Source organism: Protomyctophum bolini, assembly GCF_963924005.1.
Source record: "Protomyctophum bolini genome assembly, chromosome: 15".
In the NCBI taxonomy this organism is placed as follows: domain Eukaryota; kingdom Metazoa; phylum Chordata; class Actinopteri; order Myctophiformes; family Myctophidae; genus Protomyctophum; species Protomyctophum bolini.
In genome coordinates this window covers 15692361-15708681 of record NC_137876.1, presented here as the reverse complement: position 1 = coordinate 15708681, position 16321 = coordinate 15692361, and the positions used below count along the sequence as shown (strand labels likewise).

At 45.7% G+C, this 16321-nt stretch overlaps 1 protein-coding gene across 1 annotated transcript in view; it reads right to left on the bottom strand.

Moving 5' to 3' along the window:
- Positions 1 to 5711: 5711 nt before the first annotated feature.
- ttc7b (tetratricopeptide repeat domain 7B) overlaps positions 5712 to 16321 on the bottom strand; it is a 43270-nt gene continuing 32660 nt past the window's right edge. The window contains exons 19-21 of the mRNA XM_080783514.1: positions 13013 to 13215; positions 10646 to 10719; positions 5712 to 9085 (exon numbers count right to left, since the gene is read on the bottom strand). Of these exons, the coding sequence (XP_080639640.1) occupies positions 8938 to 9085; positions 10646 to 10719; positions 13013 to 13215 (425 nt within the window). The 3' untranslated portion in view covers positions 5712 to 8937. The remainder of the gene's footprint in view (positions 9086 to 10645; positions 10720 to 13012; positions 13216 to 16321) is intronic.

Below are 16321 nucleotides of genomic sequence, written 5' to 3'. Positions count from 1 at the left end.
ACCAAAAAAGGCAGGAATTTATATGATATAAATTCAATTTACGTAAGCTTAATTTAACTTTGCACGCTATTCTCATCAAAGTTCAGAGGGTCAGCAATGTGAATTTAATAAAAGGTACACAACCCTGGGAAGGCTGACAAAGGGTGAATTGCAAAGTTGCAAAGTTGCAAAATTGCAAAAAGAATTGTGTAAAGTTAATATTTTGGCCGTGAGGACGATTTGTTCGGAGAATTTCGGTACAGTCTTCACAGTGGCTTCTCACTCTGAGCCGGTCTCTCTCTGGGCGTACGACACTGTGAGTCGAGATTTTTGCTCAGACCAAACACACTTTGAACTGCGATAGCGGGCAAACCGTGCAATGTATTCGAATTCCGTCTGAACCACAACAAAGTCGATGGCCTCGTGTACTGTTTGAGGTTTAAATCGTGTTTCTACGTAACAGTATGCTAAACAAGTAAAAATCACACCCGTGTGAAGTGAGGGGCACTCTCAACATCTCACTCACAACATCGAGGACAAAACAAATATTAAACTCTGTCCATTGTCAATGGCGTTTTTAATGTTTGTCTAAGGGAAAAACAAACATTAAACCTGTATATAGGAGGGGCTAGTGCCCCTCAAAAACCATGAACATTTCAAATATGGAACAGGAGGCAAGGTTGAAGCTTGCGGAAAAATTACACTGTTTCTTACAATGTATCTGAGCCGTTTCCTTTATATACCCTGCAGACTCCACCCTTCCATGTCTAATCAACCAACCACAGTATAGTAGCAATCCACCCGAGATGCTCCCCATGTTAGTCACTCTAATAAGCTGAGCCGGCAGCACAGCACACTGCCAGCCCTCCTGCCTCGTTTCTGGGCATCACCCCCCCCCCCCCCCTGCAAAAATCTGCACACAGACAGGGCAGTTTAATGTCATACCCAGGACACCACGCTCACACACACACACACACACACACGATGTTCTGGCTGCACACACTTGGAGAATCCGTTCAGCTGGTTGGTTATTATTCTGCATTATACTGTACAGCCACAGTACGACTTCTGAGGGTGGTATGACAATACATAGATAATATTGTGTGTGAGTGTGCGCGTGTGTGTGTGTGTGTGTGTGTGTGTGTGTGTGTGTGCGCGCTTTATAAGGACTTCACTAGTTCCATCATCAAGAAGGTCTGCCTCCAGAATAAGGAGGCGTTGCCAGGCAACAGAGCCAGGCATGGGAGAGATGTTTGAGATAGAGAGAGAGAGAGAGAGAGAGAGAGAGAGAGGGGGGGGGGGGGGGGGGGGGTGGAAACACATGGGAGTTGTGGAAAGAGAGAGATGGAACACAATGGGGATCGGGGGTGAACTGATAGAGCTGGAGAGGGAGTAGTGAGAACACAATAGGAGATAATGTTTACCCTGAGAGAGTTATACTTATAAGAAGGCAATAACCGCCCAAATGTCTCCAAGAAGCCGCTATATATTAGTGACCACATTCCCACATCTTTATCTTACGTCAAACTTGTATGTAGGCTAGGGGATCCGGGTGGTTCCCACACATGGTATTTATTTTCTTTAGCAGATACAGGCTTTAAGACAAATATTCAAAGAGCCTTCACTGATCTGCAGCTACTCAGTCAGGGGTATATTAGAAACTGAATGTGGCATAAAAGTCCTCAAGCTTTATGGGAGATAACAGCCACATAGAGGCGTTCGCTGAGCCTCCTCTTGACGGCATGAACACTACACTTGAACAACCCCAAGGGGAAGGCTGTTCCTTCCATGTTGTTATAGCAGAGTGGAGAAAGCTCCCATCAAGGCATTTGGTGTTTGACTTGGGTTTCCAGGGCATGGCTTGGTACCAGTTGGGTACCAGTCTGGGTTATTTGACCTGGGGTGTGAGCTCTTGGGGTAGCAGCTCTGCGAGACCCACTGCACATGCTAGGAGTGTGCATCCTGTAGAGAACAGTTGGTGCTGCAACTGTTCAACCATGACTCAGCTTGCTGATGGCGTACTGCTGTAGGACAAGGTCCTCATCCACCCCAATGGTTTTTTAAGCCTTTTTTTGGATGTTGTCCAACTGCCTGAGAGTGGTCTGAGAGACATTCATCCAGGCTATGCATAATGCTCCTGACCTCATGGGTCTTGTATAGATGTTGGCTATGCCTTTAGCATCAAGCTGACCTGTCCAATGCCATTAGATTTCACCTAAGCACTTCGACAAACCCCATACGTTGCCGAGCGGCGTCCCTCAGGGTGTATTTTCAGTTTTCCCTCTACATTAAATATCTTCGCTGAAAATAGCGGATCTATTAGCGTATATGATGCGTTGAGAGCTTGTACAGTAACAGTATACGTAGATCGCCTATTTTTTCCGAATGTCCATTGGATGCTGGGCTTCAAGTGGTTAAAAAAGCAGTGTATAAGGCAGAGAGGGAGGGTGTGTGTGTGTGTGTGTGTGTGTAAAGTTGAAGGATGAGGGGAGAGAAAAGGAGTCGAGTCATTGCTAGGTGTGTCTGTCTGTGTGAGGAGCTCAGAGATCCTTTTATCCTTTTCTGCCTGGATCCCAACTTACCTTCCTTCCTTCCCTCGATCACTTCCTATACTCTTGCTTCCTCTACCCTCTTTTCACTTTTTTTTAATCTTCCTCTATTTCTCTATACTGTATGCCCTGAACCACCCCCCCCCCCCCCCCACACACACACACACACACACACTCTCTCTAGGTTTCCGTCACATCAATATTTGACCTGACAGCCAGTGGGGCCTGAATGCCGCCATGCATTCTCTTGCCTAAAGTGCTGACGGTTTGTAGGTCAGTTTTCCACACCTCACCTCCTAACGTTACAACACGAGCAGACATTTCACTTCCATACTGTCGGGGGTTCCATTCCCCCCCCTCCCTCTTTCCTTCTACAAGACAAAACTTCCTCAAGTTGACCCTGTGTTTACTTTAATTGATGTCCATGTATTATTCAGCCTGTGAGGTGTGCGTTTACCACAGGTGCCCTAGCAGGCTTTTAGATTAGATTTCGGCAATGTGTTTTGGCCTTCCTGCGAAAATGAAAATAGAATATAATATATACAAGGAATTAGTAAGAACGTCCCTGGCATACGACAACAAAACGAAATACCAAGTATTAGTGAGTAAAGTAACAGTAGGCTAAACGATTCAATTCTAACTGCCCTCTGGGTCAGGCCTAGAAGGGGGTTTATATATTTATTTATGTAAAGAGCTGTTTTGGTAGGTCACAGTAGAACTCAGCTGAGCTGCTTGATGTTAAATTACCATTTCAGAATTAGATTTGAACTTGAATAATAATCAAGCGATGACAGGGGATTATTGGTCCCGGCTGGAATTCTACTGTAGGTCTCAGAGGGGGAAATAAACTCATCAGGATTAAGGGACAACTAGCCCCCACCACCCATTTAATTCAACAAGCCTTAATGGATGAGGCGTGTTCATTTATTGGCATAAAGTACAGTACGGTACATTTTTGTTCAGGATTAATGATTTGAGCCCATCAAGGCTGCACCCACTGCACCAGAGCCACCGGGCACCAGACCTAAAGCCAATAACCAAACCTATGTTCACATCATTTCACTTTCTGTAAATAAATACATGCACGCACTTACAGGTTTAGAAAGGCAACCTGTAAATTGCACTCTTTAACCATATCACATCCACTATAACAAGGGATCCCAAAGCTTTCACATTGTGAGCTTGTAGAGTTTCTGGCCGGCTCCATATATGCAGATCTAGGTGATGATGCAGTCTTCTCCATGTATGGTTATCCAGGGTTTGATTAGGTCAGTGTCGTGATCTTCATATATATGGTGGCATGACGTGCCACGAGGCGTGACCATATATGGAGGCGTGATGTCACGAGGCATGACCATATATGGAGGCGTGATGTCACGTGGCATGATCATATATGGAGGCGTGATGTCACAAGGCGTGACCATATACAGTATGGTGTGATGTCACGAGGCGTGACCATATATGGAGGCGTGAATAACGGACGGGAGATGCAGGTTTTCATAGTAAATGCAACCTACAGTCGCAACAAAGGTCTTAAAAGTCAAGTACTTACTTTTACTGTTGGCTGTATGTTGGTTTGTTTACTGTTGAGTGAATCATCTGGGTTCCTCCAGTTTGTGAACTAAAAAACTGTGGCCATTCAGAAAACGTGAACCCTAAGAGAAGAAAAGAGCAGAGAAGTCAATGCATGGTTGAAGGCCATATACCTGCACATGACACTGCCAAGAGACCCTCAAGTATTTGTGGTGAGTCTTTGATACTTCTGTGGCTTTTGTGTATTATTATACCCATGGTCCCGAGTTTACCCCAAGAGATGTTGGTAAACTCATCACTCCCTGTCAAGGTTTTACTGAGCTCGACCCAAATGCAAGAAAACCCAATCAGACTCCAATTCAAAGTGCAAAGACTTTACCCCCGGTTGTAAGTCACTGTGGCAAAACTGCCATTTTCAAAACATTTGTATACGTTTGAAAACTTTAAACTGGACCTTCTGCATATTGAGTACTTTTACTTTTGATACTTACTGTAATTAAGTACAATACTTCCACCAGACCGTGTGTGTGTGTGTGTGTGTGTGTGTGACCCACGGCGGGGGAGGACGCCAGGACACGACAGGACAAAGGGTGTCAGCACCCGGGACAGGCAGGCTAATGCTCTGATGACACACACACACACACACATACACACACACACACACACACACACACAGAGGCTGTAACACATACCTCTGCATGGCGCAGACACGCGGTAACACACACCCCGTATCCATGACCAAACACGTGCAACCGAGAAAGTAACACACACTCCTGCCCTGGGGTCACAACCAGAGCCTGAGCACTTGCACACACAAACACACACACACACACTTACTTATGGCAATCCATCGTAGTCAATGGGCCTGCGATTTCAGTGAGTGTAGGGGTGCGCACACAGTACCTGCATCTCTCGCTGCCTTGGCTCCATCCAGCTTCTTCCAGAGTACTCAAGACGACCTTCTACTGTTTGGAGTTGCAGGGGACGGCCAGAGATCGACCTTCTACTGTTTGGAGTTGCAGGGGGCTGCCAGAGATCGACCTTCTACTGTTTGGAGTTGCAGGGGGCTGCCAGAGATCGACCTTCTACTGTTTGGAGTTGCAGGGGACTGCCAGAGATCGATCTTCTACTGTTTGGAGTTGCAGGGGACTGCCAGAGATCGCGGTATCCTGCCGATGTGAATCCCCCAGAGCACATATTTTTCGTTGGGGGTTTACTCCTGTAGCCATACGCCCACCCGGGCTTACCCACATGGCAGTGGTTGGTGTGGTGCCAGCCAGGGCGACGTCCACGCTGATGTGGGCCTGTACACGGTCACCCCACCTCTAGGGACCACTGCTGCTCCGAGATCCCCCACTGGTTTAGCCTGACCTCGCGAGATGTCAGTTACCGTGCTTTGCCACGTGGAGGCACAATGAGATGCCAGTTACCGTGCGTTGTCACGTGGAGGCACAATGAGATGCCCAAATTTGTGCATGTACAACTTGGTCTCAACTGGTGCAGAACAAAGACAATGTCAATAATTAATAGTTAAATGCTTCCGAGTCAGAAGGCCAATTACCAAATAGCGCAAAGGCCTATTCCTGGGGGAGGGACAATACTATATCCAATAAAGCAAAGAATTCTGCCAGTTTTTTTCAATCACTTTTATTAACTTCCTTGTTCTTAATTACAGTTGCTTGGTGACAGTACAAAGAGAACGCCCACCAAGCTGACATCGACCAATCTGATCAGCCCAGTCTTCCGCGTTCCTTCAATAGCATCTCTCGGTTAAACACGTCCAGAAAATAGAATTATAATTCACCTTTTTAAAATATCAACAATAACAATGATACACTTGTGACAGTCAAATATAGAACGATATTCATCTGTATTTATAATCAAAAATCATGGAAAGAAAAATAATTATATTCATCTCATATTTAAACGTACATGAAGATCGGACATTGTGAGACGCAATCACCGTGGCTGTGTTTGACACAGGAGAGCACATCTACCAATATGAACCTTTGCCTTTTAATGGCTAGACTGCCACGTTTCATTTAGGCCATACACTAGTATTCATTACAAAAAAATGCTGGAGCCAAAAACACGGAATATTTGCCCAATCATTCCTGAGTTTGCAATGAACGACTTTAACCCTGGTGTCCCTGCTTGCCATTATGTGCGACAACAATTTCAGAAATTGTCAAAGAATTTAAAAATGAGCCAGTCTATACAGTAAGCTCATTTTGAGCTTGTAGATTGGCTATTTGGCTAATTTTGTGTGTATTGGGTTCAAGTGGGTTAAGGAAAATCGCCATACTACTTTATAAAAAATGCATAGATATAATGAAATGTGCTTTCATTTACCAACTCATAACACAAAACCATCCGATGGTCCACAAGGAGTTCAACGTTAGATGATCTCGTGCACCTGTCTAAACACAGCCTGCGGTTTGGCCATCAGTTTTGGCTTTTCTCTTCTTTTTTTGTCGACTTTACAGAAGTTTGGTTTCTCAGTGATCTGCTGACAATGCCCGTCTAACGCAGACTGCAGTGCGCCAACCTTTCTACGCTCTGGTCTGCTTACAGTAACTATATATATATCCTATCGGTCTATCTGCGTAGACGGCAGCAGCGAGTGTGTGCATGAGTTGTGTGAGACAAGGACTTGAGTGAGAACGGGTTAAACTTGGGGAGGGAAATGTACTAATTATGAAATATACCTCCCCATTTACAGCAAAACCGTGTGCAGAAAACACAGCTTACATGCCCACCAGCCTGTATTATTTGACTGTGTGCGTGTATATATGAAAGAGAGAGAGAGAGGCTATGTATGTGCATGCATCTTCCTGACCAATTATTTAAAAAAATGTAAACATAGGAATTCAATGGTAATAATGACAGCAGGAACATCAGTTTGACCGTCTTGTATATACGTTATATATATATATATTTATATATATCTATGTCTTTACAAAGGACAAAATAATATACAGTAACACGCAACATATATGTATGTACATGTGTACACACACCGTATATACAGAGGGCACATACTGCGTACAAATATTCACAGGCAACATGTTAGCACACATACAGGCGCAGGGTGCACATGCACGGACACAAAAACAGGCGTGCACAAAAGTGCTTTCAAATGTACACAAGCAATACACACACACACACACACACACACACAGACATACAGACAGACATAGTGCACATACACGCAAACACACACACACGCGCGTTGATATCACTATCCGGCATGCTGAGATTCCATCTCCATGACAATTATCAGATTCGCCGGCTGCAGTGTCACTACTACAGGTCAGGGTTCACAGGCCATACTGTAGCAAGGCATTGTGGGAAGGGCTGGCTTGTGTCGGTATGGCCAACAGTCACAACTTCAAGGAAACAAGGTGTGCGACTCTTATTTTGAGTAGAGCGAGAGTCAGTGTGTGTTTGACTGTTTGTGTTCTTGTGACCGTAAACATGTGTGCTGCATGCGGGCCCATAGTGCGTTCTATTGTTTTAGACAGCAAATTGTGTGGGTGCGCGTGTGTGTATAGCGTGCATAAGGGTTGCATGGCTTAAGCAGGATTTACAAGTATAGCATTCGTGCCACTGTTTCAGTGTGCTATGGGCAGAACAGTGAACACGTGTGAGTGCGTGTGTGTGTGTGTGTGTTAGAGCAGTGGTTCCCAAGCTTTTCAGGTCGAGACCCAAAAGAGAGATTAGACATTTGACCAAATGGTCAAACTGGTACAACAGCACAACTCGTCGCTTCGCGAGCTTGTAGATCGGATATTTATATTGACTCATCCCTTCGGTACAGGTCAGGACAATTATGGAATTTTTGATTTCATAACCGATTTTATGGAATCAAGACAGGTATGTCTCAACGCAGCTTGCAGAGTACAGTCACACAGATGGTGGCTATAGTCTCAATGGTGAAATGAGCGTTGTAAATGTATAATGTATCCTGTGCATCAGGTCCAGTTAGTCTAAGAACCGCCAAGGTCCGTTTCGGACAGAGTCTGATAAAATCTAATTATTCTTTGGGGACCAATGCTAGCCTCTAGTTACGTTAGACCAGTGGCTCTCAAAAAGGATTGCAGGGACTCTCAAGGCCAGGGTCTAAATGGACCCTTGCAAGTCTGTAACAGAAACGGGTCCATTTGGATCCATTTGTACACTGTCAGAGTTAAGGGGAGACCCTGAAAGGTAAACCATTTTGTTAGACCATCTCAGGCCCCTTTTCCACCAAAAGCACGTTGGTTGTAGAACTGGTTCCGTTCTAGATCCTTTGAGCCTTGGTGCTTTTATGGAACCGGCCACGAACCGGCTTGTGTTTCCACCAGTTTAAGAACAAATTGTAGTTAAGGCCATGAGTTACCAGTTACCACAGGTTCGATTCCAGACCTGGCCAGCAATGTGTCCAATATGACCGGTCAAAGTGTCCATTTAATGGGGATAAAGGCAGTACAAGTTTCACCTTTCTTTTTCACTTGCTTTTGCCACTGTTAATATCGCATCTGCAACTTCCAGCCTGTAGAATAGTGACTCGCCCACTTCCCAGTTCAGGGCAAGAAAACTTTCGTTTTTTTTTTGTTCTAGTTCCGAACCAAATTTTAGGGTTCTGACACCAATTAATTTACAGTGGAAACACTGTAAATAACTGGAAACACTGAACTAGTTAAAAATTAGGCTGGAAAAAAGAACGGAGCCGGTTTAACCCTGGTGGAAAAGTGGCCTCAGTTCTGTTCTGGGGTAGAACAGTGAATGTGTGTTTGTGTGTGTGTGTGTGTGTGTGTGTGTGTGTGTGTGTGTGTGTGTGTGTGTGTGTGTGTGTGTGTGTGTGTGCATGTGTGTGCATGCGTGCGTGTCCCTCTCAGAGGGCTCGGGGTATGATGGTGAAAGGCAGGACGGGGCTGCTGGCCTCCAGTTCCAGCGCAGTGAGGAAACACTCGGTGGCGGCGGCGGCGTTGCCCTGCGCCTGCAGCACCTCCCCGAGGCTGTTCCACACGTCATGAGCCGTACTGCAGGGAGGGGGGAGGGGAGAGGGTTGTCACCATCAATTTATTCAATTGCATTTTACTATAATTTCAAGTGTTTTTCCGTTGAACACGAGAAAAAAAAGTCCGCCCGGGGACTGGGAGGTCGGGGTTTGATCCCCGGCCTTGTCATACCAAAGACTGAGAAATGGGACCCAATGCCTCCTTGCTTGGCACTCAGCATCAAGGGGTGGATTGGGGGCAAGTCCCTGCGACATACTAGCATCATGTCCAGGGGGTGTACTTGTACATCAAGCTGCCTCACACTACAGAAACAGGAGATAGGCTCCTGCCCTATATGGCCACCATGGCTCAGCAAGGCTTACTTATTTCCATATATCTTTTTTGTAAATGAATGCCCTACTTCATTATACGAGTGTCACACAAAAGTAGTGAAAATACTCACACCTCTCTCTCTCTCTCTATGCCTTAGACATGCCAATTTAAGAGAATACCTCAGACTCAAACCACAGAATATGTCCAAGTGACTGACGGGAGAACCACCTTCACTTCAGGTTTTCTAAACACCAACCGCCTCCATGACATTAATAATGCAGGGTAATAATGTTTGGTGTCTTATTTCATTGTCTCTTTGCCTCTGGTGTCTCCCCCGGGTGGGTCGCACACAGTATCTGTGCAATAAAAAGCATGACGTGCATTAAAAAAGAATGAAAGTCAAATACAAAGAAATTAGCTGATAGCGTATATGGGGATAATCCGTGACGACCCTGTGCGTTTATTGAAAAGTAATGAAAAGACGCCCAGGCTAATTACCCCAAGGCTTTTAGCCTTATGTTTTTGATAACCGCACGGATTTGAGTGGATTTTCCAGCTTACACCACTGGCCACTTGCCAACAATTAAAAGTACCGGTAGTGTTTATTCATATTTTGGGGGCAATTACGGTAGCAACGTTGTGCTGGCACTATATCCTCGTACTTTTTGGATGGGAGAGGTTCATCTGACCTAAAATAACTAAATGTAATCGTTTTATTATACATATTAATTAAGAAAAGCGATACGACCACACAGCCTCGTGCCAATCAGAATAGGCTCCATGCACAGCAGAGACAATAGAGACAGACAGACGCCTACAAATTCACGCCCACAAATGAGAGCGCCACTACTTCTGGTCCATTTGAACGGTGTGCTGCAGCTGTCAATGCAATCCCTATGAGTCATAAAATACCCTAACCTCACTGGTTCATTACTGAGGCTGTTCTAATGACGTGTCCCATATGTTTCATTTGTCCTTTTTAATGTCACATACATGCCATCTCAATATACAACCCTCAATATAGTAGAATATGCACCATCAGTGTGTCAAAAGTGCTAGCATCGGAAATCTAAAGTTAAAGTGGCCGCATGGTATGGAACCAAATGGACCCGTAAGTCTCTGGTGTAGCAGAACATGGAACAGAACACAACCTTAATTAGCACCAGTGGTAAACACCTGAGAAAGGTGAAAGTAAGGAACAGGCCCAATGTCCTTCCAGTAAAGAGCATGTTCTGTGGTCATGGTAAAAAAGATCATAGGAACACACACCTGTTGATCTGCACGGCATCCCTCAGAACTTTCTCTGACAGACTGTAACGCTGGAGCTGTTGGAGAATCATACCCTGTACACACAGAGAGAGAGAGAACAGAGAGAGGGGCAGTCATTTCCTGGACTTTCTGGATGCAGGCAGAGAGAGAGTGTTAATGGTAAGTGGTATGTGAAGACAGTGTAAAGAGGGGCAGAGGGACTAATTGAGGGCCAGAGAGTTAAGTGTGGAGAGAGAGGTATGGAAGGAATAGGAGAAGTAGAGGGAGAGACTGCCCCCCTCTTCCCACAAGGTCTGCTCAGACACTCCCTGCGGAGTATGGGTAATTACTGTGAGCTGGAAGCACGCGCACGCACACACATTTATAATAAACAAGGGCACTGGCGCGTGTGTGTGCACGCGCACACACACGCACACACACACACACACACACACACACACACACACACACAGCAGAGTGTGAGAGGAGAGAAGGAGATCGGTTGAATTCTCAGGAGAGAGGAGACCAGCAAGGAGGAGATGAGAGAGAGAGATACAGAGAGAGAGAGATACAGAGAGAGAGAGATGCAGGGAGAGAGAGAGAGAGAGAGAGAGAGAGAGAGAGAGAAGGGCACAGAGAAGGAGATGCGTGTATCAACTTCCAAGCTTGCAGTTGGTTCACAACAGCATCTCTGGTTCGTACTGTACTGTGACAGTGCTCTCTGTTCTGTACTGTACGACAGCTGGAAATGAAGAAAACCTTATATTTTGCATTGATGGGAACACCAGCGGGTAAAGAATTTCATTAGCCATGAAATGTCAACTCTCTTCTCAGAGGTGTCAACAAGTCTTGCAAGCATAAACAAGTTCCAGTCTCTAGGCCTCGAGCGAAACCTGTGATTGTGTAGTTTATTTTCTAGTGCGGGTTAAAAACCGCCAAAGGGTGAAAAACATGGCAGCCTCGTAAGCAAACACAGCTGCAGCCAATCTAATTAATAACGGCAGTGTTAGATTTAGGTGTGCCCAGAGCCATGAGTGTGCTAATAAGCGAGCATAGACTGTAGTCAACAGTATTGTCATTGCGCTATTGGCTCACCTAAATCGTGCCATCTGTTATTCATTGTATTAGCTACAGTTGTGCTGCGTACACACTGTATTATAAGGCCAGCTTTATGCAGCCTACATCATAATTACCGGCCCGATAACATTATTAATAGCTCCGATAATATATTGTATATATATATATTCTTTATTTTATATATTTTCATATGCTTGCAGTTCTGCTAAATGTTTGTTTTATCTGCTGATTGTATCTGATGACAAAGCACCCAGCCTGTCATAGGTATGATATACTGTATTTGCTTAGGTCAGGGGTGTCCAAACTTTTTTAAAGGGGGACATTTTAGAAAATATTGTAAACATCCAAGGGCCAACTACCAAATATAACCAGACGTGCAAGGTAAAAAAAATGAAATAAAATAAGACTTTTTTGACCCCTTTGGAATGAGAGAACAAGGCACAAGGAGTCCTGACAAATTCTAGCTGAGAAATGCCCAGGTGAATAAAAAAACTTGAGTAAGTCGTGAGTCGTTGATAATACAATTCAGGAAGCCGCAGGCCTCATAAAATTCTTCCCGGGGCCGCATTTGGCCCGCGGGCCGCACTTTGAACAACCCTGGCTTAGGTCAAAGATGTGTTAATCACTAGTGTTGCGGCGGTTTACAGGCCGCCGTGAGGAGCTAAACATGAGTAAAGAGACGCTTGTATGACGCGCACGCAATGAATTCAGGTCCATTCCAGCTGTAAGTTTTACCGTTTATTCTTGTCACCACACGTAAGTCACAACAGTTCCCAGGCTTTAGCTATAACTGAACGTGGTTGTTAAGGTGATACATTTTTTTATTATCGGCTATTAGTATCGGTATCGGTCTTGAGAAGCAAGAAGTTATCGATATCGGTATCGGCTGCAAAAAATCTATATCGTGCATCCCTTTTTAACCAGAAACTAGAACACCAACTACAAAATCAGCATAGATCTCACACACAGTAAGTCTCACGTAAGTAAGCAAACTTAGTCAGTGAAAACAAGTTTTGACACTTGGTTGCATATAGCCGAAAATAGCCAATCTAAAAGCTCACAAAGCATCGCCTGCGACACGTTGTGAGTTTGTAGATCGGCTATTTTCAGCACGTGTAAAATCAGCCATTACGACGGCATCAAGGCCTGCCAAAATACATCTTAGTCGACTAAATCAACTGTAGATTCAGTCGACTAAACGTGACTAAAACTAAATTACATTTTACTCAAAAGATTATGACTAAAACTACATACTGCTGTCAAAATAAACAATGGAACCACTGCAGGCATGCAGGTGGGGGCGTGACTCACCAGCCTCTGCATGGTCTTGACGTGCGTGGGGTTGATGGACAGGGCCTCCTCGTACCAGCGCTTGGCCTCGTCCATGTTGCCACGCAGCTCGGCCACCTGGCCGCGCATGTGCAGCACCATGTGCGAGGTGGGGAACAGGTTGGAGGCCTCCTGCGTGCACGCCGTGGCCTCGGCAGGCTTGGACATGCCGATGTACACCTCCGCTATGGGACACAGAGAGAGAGAGACACAGTGAGACACCTCCGCTATGGGACACAGAGAGAGAGAGACACAGTGAGACACCTCCGCTATGGGACACAGAGAGAGAGAGACACCTCCGCTATGGGACACAGAGAGAGAGAGACACAGTGAGACACCTCCGCTATGGGACACAGAGAGAGAGAGACACAGTGAGACACCTCCGCTATGGGACACAGAGAGAGAGAGACACCGTGAGACACCTCCGCTATGGGACACAGAGAGAGAGAGACACAGTGAGGTGACACCTCCGCTATGGGACACAGAGAGAGAGAGACACAGTGAGGTGACACCTCCGCTATGGAACACAGAGAGAGAGACACAGTGAGACACCTCCGCTATGGGACACAGAGAGAGAGAGACACAGTGAGACACCTCCGCTATGGGACACAGAGAGAGAGAGACACAGTGAGACACCTCCGCTATGGGACACAGAGAGAGAGACACAGTGAGACACCTCCGCTATGGGACACAGAGAGAGAGAGACACAGTGAGGTGACACCTCCGCTATGGGACACAGAGAGAGAGACACAGTGAGACACCTCCGCTATGGGACACAGAGAGAGAGAGACACAGTGAGACACCTCCGCTATGGGACACAGAGAGAGAGAGACACAGTGAGACACCTCCGCTATGGGACACAGAGAGAGAGACACAGTGAGACACCTCCGCTATGGAACACAGAGAGAGAGAGACACAGTGAGGTGACACCTCCGCTATGGGACACAGAGAGAGAGAGACACAGTGAGGTGACACCTCCGCTATGGAACACAGAGAGAGAGACACAGTGAGACACCTCCGCTATGGGACACAGAGAGAGAGAGACACAGTGAGACACCTCCGCTATGGGACACAGAGAGAGAGAGACACAGTGAGACACCTCCGCTATGGGACACAGAGAGAGAGACACAGTGAGACACCTCCGCTATGGGACACAGAGAGAGAGAGACACAGTGAGACACCTCCGCTATGGGACACAGAGAGAGAGAGACACAGTGAGGTGACACCTCCGCTATGGGACACAGAGAGAGAGACACAGTGAGGTGACACCTCCGCTATGGGACACAGAGAGAGAGAGACACAGTGAGACACCTCCGCTATGGGACACAGAGAGAGAGAGACACAGTGAGGTGACACCTCCGCTATGGGACACAGAGAGAGAGACACAGTGAGACACCTCCGCTATGGGACACAGAGAGAGAGAGACACAGTGAGACACCTCCGCTATGGGACACAGAGAGAGAGAGACACAGTGAGACACCTCCGCTATGGGACACAGAGAGAGAGACACAGTGAGACACCTCCGCTATGGGACACAGAGAGAGAGAGACACAGTGAGGTGACACCTCCGCTATGGGACACAGAGAGAGAGAGACACAGTGAGGTGACACCTCCGCTATGGGACACAGAGAGAGAGAGACACAGTGAGGTGACACATCTGGTGTGTAGTCATCGAATGTCCAAAATATCCTCGTGCACGCACGCGAAAGGACCATTTTTAGAGCTTAATAAAACAATAATTCGAGCTGGCGCTATGTATAATAGTTCGAGTGTCAGATCATGGCCGTGAGCGAGCCTGGCGCGACAATGTAGGGCAATCACTTCCGGGTCGGCCGGATGAGGGCTCTTCTTCTTTGCTTATCTGGCACTAGCCTCACGTTACCGCCTATGGTAACGGGAGGGAACGTGTTCAAAAATGGGAAAGAATAGCAGGTGCCGCAGTGCGGCACGAAAGCTACAGCTGCTAAAATCTAAAATTACAAGAGATGCTTTCCCGGTTAATTTCACGGATCCTCCAATTACAAGTGTGGCCCAACCAACTAATTGGCCAAACACTAGGATTTTAATGACATGACGTGACATTTTTATTGATGAAAAGACAAAGAAAGACAAAAATAAAAAGACAATACGAAAAAAGAAAAAGGAGAAAAACAAAGATTTGTTAATAAAGAATGTCTCCTCATGGTATTTTTTTCTTCAACCCATGAGGCTGATTCTACAAAATGCATTCTAAATCAGTAGTTCTCTAACTTGGGAGATGAAGAGAGAGAGACGGGCACTGCATTTCAATTTTAAGTCACACAAATAAAGAAGGAAGTCAGAGAATCACAATTAACTTCCATAATCGTTTCCATGTTGAAAATAAATGTCCATACATTTTCAAACATTCCCAAAAAATAAAAGAACGCTAGTGTGAGCTTGTTGTAGACGATTTCTGATCTGATGCGGCCCCACACCTAGGTCGCACACTGCCGATCCGGCAAATATGTCTGTCTGAGTCATAGTGTTGGAGGACAGAGGCCCGTCTGTTTGTTCAGACAGACAAGGCGACACGTTGTGATCTTGTAGATCCACTATTTTTTGAAAAATGTTTGGAAATATATGAACATGTAAACATTGAAATGATCATGCAAAACGTATCGATTACCAGTATCTCAAATAATTGTGTAATAATTGTAACAGGAGGCCTAGACACAGCCAGGGAGAGAGAGAGAAAGGAAGTGGTAGACGGAACACAGTGTTATATTACGTGTGTGATAACATTTCCCCAGAGCTAATAAAGCTGACATACAGCCAATAAAACGAGGATTGTGGTCGGTGACCCAGTGTGAACTATGACCAAACGTTCATTTCCACAAGACGGTTTCCTCATTTAACACATCAAATAACCACAGCCAATATCTTCGGGCCGCTACATGCCATGCATTACAGAGCTCTGCGTTGGCAGATTTTGCGAGAGAAACAAGCTTATTGGAAAATAGCAGCTCTGCTTTTTTCAAAAGATGTCTTGAAAGATTTATTTGGAATATTTGATATGTGAAACAAATGTTATGCTGGGCTGGGGGGGGGGGGGGGGGGGGCTTAAATCATTAAATCAGATGGGGGTCAGTTGACGAATACATTATGAAGGAAGCCCAAATAAGCTACTGCACTTTAGAAACAAACCCCCAAAAATGACCAATATTTACAAGCGATAAACATGCCCAAAGTCGTTTACTTATAATAAGCAGACATGGCAACATGGGGGGGGGGGCTTAAATCCATTCCCGTTCGGAGGCTGCTTCCTCAAAA